This window comes from Cervus canadensis, chromosome X (genome assembly GCF_019320065.1).
Source record: "Cervus canadensis isolate Bull #8, Minnesota chromosome X, ASM1932006v1, whole genome shotgun sequence".
NCBI lineage: Eukaryota > Metazoa > Chordata > Mammalia > Artiodactyla > Cervidae > Cervus > Cervus canadensis.
Window position 1 is genome coordinate 19,416,728 of NC_057419.1, and position 4,728 is coordinate 19,421,455.

The 4,728-nt window shown below is 51.1% G+C and overlaps 1 protein-coding gene across 1 annotated transcript; it reads right to left on the bottom strand.

Moving 5' to 3' along the window:
- Window positions 1–1,504: 1,504 nt before the first annotated feature.
- LOC122435403 (TAF5-like RNA polymerase II p300/CBP-associated factor-associated factor 65 kDa subunit 5L) lies at window positions 1,505–4,393 on the bottom strand. The gene has a single exon (XM_043459549.1). It carries the CDS (start codon window positions 4,350–4,352, stop codon window positions 2,559–2,561), a length of 1,794 nt encoding a protein of 597 aa, XP_043315484.1. The 5' UTR covers window positions 4,353–4,393; the 3' UTR covers window positions 1,505–2,558.
- Window positions 4,394–4,728: the final 335 nt, after the last annotated feature.

The window sequence follows — 4,728 nt, forward strand, 5'->3', positions numbered from 1 at the left end:
TTATAGCAAGTTGGCATCACCTCTGGGCTGAGAGAAATTGTTCACAGAAATATTTAAGCAGTACATGTTTTAGTCACTGCAGTGCATAAAACTGTCTTTAGGAACATGGACACAGTGTGACTTACTTAAGTAGAAAAGAAAAAAGTCCCAGTTTCCAGTCCTATCTGTTTCCCCTAAGAGTGGAAAAATCACTAATTGTGTATTAAATGGTTAAGTCAGGGCATGTGTGCTAAGTCACTTCAGTAGTGTCTTGATTCTTTGTGACCCTATGGACTGCAGCCTGCCCGGCTCCTCTGTCCAATCCAGAAAAATTAAAACTTCCACATTGACCAAAGGTCTCCCAGGACACCCATGTAGTAATTTGACTGAAATCTGATTATTAGAATTGCTGAGTCAGTATACATCACGAACAATTTCAGTGGCTTCCATTCAGGAGACCATTTTCCCTCAGAAAAATGTAATTCACTAGCACTTGAGAAAGAGATATTCTTCAAGTTGATTCAGTCACATTTTAAAATTTATGTGTAACTTAGGACATAAAATATATAAAGTTTCAATGATTCTGTACCAAATAAGATTGTACCAGCAGACTTGCTGAAGTCATTAATGAGAAGGGGTGAAATAACTTCTAGGAGAATAATCGGAGTTCAACAGAGAAGTAAAAACACCATGCATAATGTAAAGGGTTTATTATGGGGCTTATTGTGGGGATGGTGGAGCAGGTCACGTAAGGCTGTTTTCTCTGCATCTAGTGTTGAGCTGGCAGTTTAGCCAGACCAGCAATTGGAGGTGAGCTGGGCATAGATGAGACCAAAGACAAATGAGAAGCTGGATCTGTCTCTTTCAACCTCCAGCCTCAGTACTGTGGGTAGCCTTCAGGAGAAGCTGGTTTTGCCATGGCACTGCATGTGTGCTTGTCCCAGAGAAGCTAAGGAGGGAAGCTGTCAGGAGATGCAGTGCCATGGCAAAACCAGCTTCTGAAGGCTACCCAGAGCACTGACTACTGCCCCTGGCCGACAGGGTGAACCAGCAGATCAGTGGCAGCTCTCCTGGTACTCTACAGCAGGGCTGTAAATATAGCAGCTAAAATAGCTGCTGCTTAACTTCTTTTTTAAAAAGATTAACTTATTTAAACTGGAGGATAATTGCTTTATAATATTGTGATGGTTTTTGCCATACATCGACATGAATGGGCCACAGGTACACGTGTCCCCCATCCTGAACCCCCCTCCCACTTCCCTCCCTACCCCATCCCTCTGGGTTGTCCCAGAGCACTGGCTTTGAGTGCCCTGCTTCATGCATCGAACTTGCACTGGTCATCTCTTTTACATATGGTAATATACATGTTTCAATGCTATTCTCTCAAATCATCCCACCCTTGCCTTCTCCCAGAGTCCAAAAGTCTGTTCTTTTTTGGAAACTAAATATATTTTAATAAAAACCAAAATACAAAATAACTATTTTAGAAAACAGAAATATTTAATCCTTTTCCCACAAATTAGAAGTCGCTTCATCCCCAGAACATAGTTTTCAATACATGTTTGTGATGGTTTTTGCCTTAGTTTGTACCTAAGATTTGTTTCACAGACTGTTCATTAAACTGCTATTGCAAAGCAGAAGTGGGCGGGACCATCTCAGGAGGAAAAGATGTAGGAAAAGCCACACCTCGGAATCATTTGGAAATTCAACATTTTCTAATTTTATCTTTTGACTTCTCACTGCTAAGTATTTTCATTTCTTTACCACAATCTGTCCTTTCAGAAGACAGAATTGTTAATAGAAGTGCAGACACGAAAAGAATCTTTCTTTCCCACCCCTGCTGCAAAAGCCCAAGACTTTCTAAAACAAACCCACCCACCCCCTTCCCGAAACATGTCATCCAGAGTGATCCATCTGTCACCCAGAAATTTTCCCTTTCTCCCAATACACTATGCGACCAAGTTCTGTGACTTCCCTGCACCTCTAAATTCCAAGTATCACAGCCAGTGCCAGAAGTAAAACCTGAAAGATGAGAGCAGCAAAGGCCCCCTCTGCCAGTGCTAGGTTTCTTCTCAAGAATAATTATAACAGTAATCATAGAAAAACAAACAAAAAAAAAAAAAACACCCTGGTTCTCTGTAATCAGGGAAAAAGAAAGGCATTTGCCAGGATGACCCTGCCCCCTTCCTACATCCCACCCCTGCATTCCTACCGGGATGGAGTCCCTTCCACCCAGTACCCCTGCAGCACTGCTCCTGGCGAGGGCATCTGGCAAACATCCTCCAGCCAAGTGCAGCCCTGGCAAGGCGAGGACACCTTGGCACCAAAGACAGGAAGGGGCCGCTGGAGGACACAGCGGCATCTCCAGGATTTCTGATCCCCCGTTTGTTCCCCGTTACCACCCTGCCTCCCCCTGTCCTTCCACACCTGGGGGCTGAATGGAGGGTGGTGGCCTCGGGCCATCTGCGGGGCAAGGGGGAACACGGGGAGTCTTACAGTCAGTGACCCCATTGGTCTGTCCTAAGACTTGCTGTCTGGAAGCGTTCGCACTGCCCAGGCCTTTACCTCAAAGGTACAAATCAGTGTTCCTGCTTTTCTTCTGTGATTCCGGTCACCAGCAGGAGGTTGCAGGTCATGAACTGCACATTCAGCACAGTGCTCATCTGGCTGGTGTAGACGCCCAGGAGCTCACTGGACGAGCCATCGGCGGGCGTGCTGCTGTGCTTGCTGTTGATGTCCCAGATCCGCACTGAGTTATCCATGGATGCTGAGGCGATCAGGCTGCTGTCCGGGTTGAAGGTGACGCTGGTGATGTCATCCGTGTGGCCCTGTAGCTCTTTGTAAAGGGTCCCAGATGCCAGGTCCCACAGCTTCAGCAGCTGGTCCTCGCCCGCCGACACCAAGTACTTACCGTTGGGGGAAAAGGCCAAGCAGCGCACGGGGCCGTGGTGGCCTGTGAAGAGTCTCAGCGAGTTCCCCTGCTGGGCACTCCACAGCCGCACCGTCTTGTCTGTCGAGCCCGTGGCTAAATAGTTTGAATTGGGGTGGAACTTAACACAGTCCACATCCGCCAGGTGCCCGGCGTAGATTCGCAGTGGGTACGTCCGATCAAATGACCACAGCTTCGCGGTGCGGTCACGGGATGCACTGGCAAAGAACAGGTTGTGCGGGCTGATGTCCAGGTCCCACACTGGGTAGGTGTGGCCCTGGTACAGCACAGTGTTCGTGAAGCTCTCCAGGTCCCAGTACCTGATGGACGTGTCTTCAGAGCAGGAGAGCAGCGCGGAGCTGTCCGGGAGGAACCTGGTGCCGTACACCGGGCCGTGGTGTCCCTGCAGGACCTTCAGCTCCTTGGCTGCCTTGTCCTCATCGTCGTCCTCGGGGATATCATAAGCCAAGTCGATGCGGGACGCGTCTACTTGATGGGGGTTGGGTTTAAACTTCTTGGAAGTCAGACTCCACAGTTTTATACAGGAGTTGTCAAAGCCCGCGGCGAGCAGCTTGCTGTCCGGGGAGGCCTCTGCCGTATTCAGCAGCTGCACAGTGTTGTAGAAGGCGTAGGAGTAGATGGTGATGAGGGAGGGGGGGCCATCCTGGACGCACTTGATGGTCTCCTGAAGGATCTCCAGCTCCTCCTCCTTCTGCAGGATGTACTTGGGCAGGTCGGTGGACTCCAGGCCGCCACCCTGGCCGCTGGAGGAGCCGGCGCTGGAGGGGTCGCCGCTGGAGGGGTCGCCGCTGGCGTAGAGCTGGGAGTCCATCCTCTCGGCAGGCTGCACGTCCAGGTGGATGTGCCAGGTGAGGACTCTGCAAAGCGCGGTGTTGTTGTCACTCTGGAGGTAGTGGAGAAGGTAGTTGTAGCTGTCTTCTGACAGACGAACCACGTACTTACTGTCCAGGAAGGCCCGCAGCTGGAAGTTAGACATGATGTCTTGGCTGGTCTGGGTGGTCTGGAGCTGCTCGATGACGTCCTTCTGGCTGGCGTTCTGGAGAAACATTTCATGGAAGCGGCTGTAAAAGCTTTCCGCTGTGGTCTTTGGACCGTTCTGGACCAGGTCAAGATGGAGGTAGACAAAGAGAGGGTAGAGGAGAGGCGTCACTTCGTGGCTATGCTGGGAGTCAGAGTCCATGAGAAAATCCCGCAGCCGTCTGAACTGTACTTCATATTGCTGGGGGTCTGCCTGGCCAGGGGCTGCAGACACTGTGTTGGCACAACCAGATTCTGACTGGACTGCGAGGCTGGTAGCCATATCTTGCATGTTCTGTGACAGTCGCCGGATTTTCTTCGGTGGGCCATCGCTGCCCCAGTACTGCCGGCGTTTGAGGTAGCCGGACACGGACATCTGCATCTGGTCGGTGCGGAACGGTTCCATGACTGAAGATCCCAGGCAGCTTCCGCTTCCTGTGCCGGCCAGTGCCGCGAGGGTCGCCCCGCAACCGCTTCCGTCTCCGCTGAGAAAGGCTCGCTTGCCACTGGCTCTCTCCCGGCAGGCAGCCACCCCTCAACCAACCGACGCCGCCCAGCCCCGCCCCCACCCCACGCAGCCCCGCCCTACCCATCCCTCTCCTCCCCCACACCCCCATCCCCACGTGGTGGCTCTGGGCAGCCGCCCCCTGACTGACTAATGGGCAGAGTCGTCGCGGGCTGGGCCGGGCCGCTGATGCCCAAAAGTCTGTTGTTGTTTTTATGTATAATTTATGTATTTATTTCAATTGGAGGATAATTGCTTTACAATATTGTGATAGTTT

What these genes read in the sequence shown, in the direction of transcription:
- LOC122435403 (XM_043459549.1), bottom strand. Translation starts at nt 4,352, where the DNA reads ATGGAACCGTTCCGCACCGACCAGATGCAGATGTCCGTGTCCGGCTAC.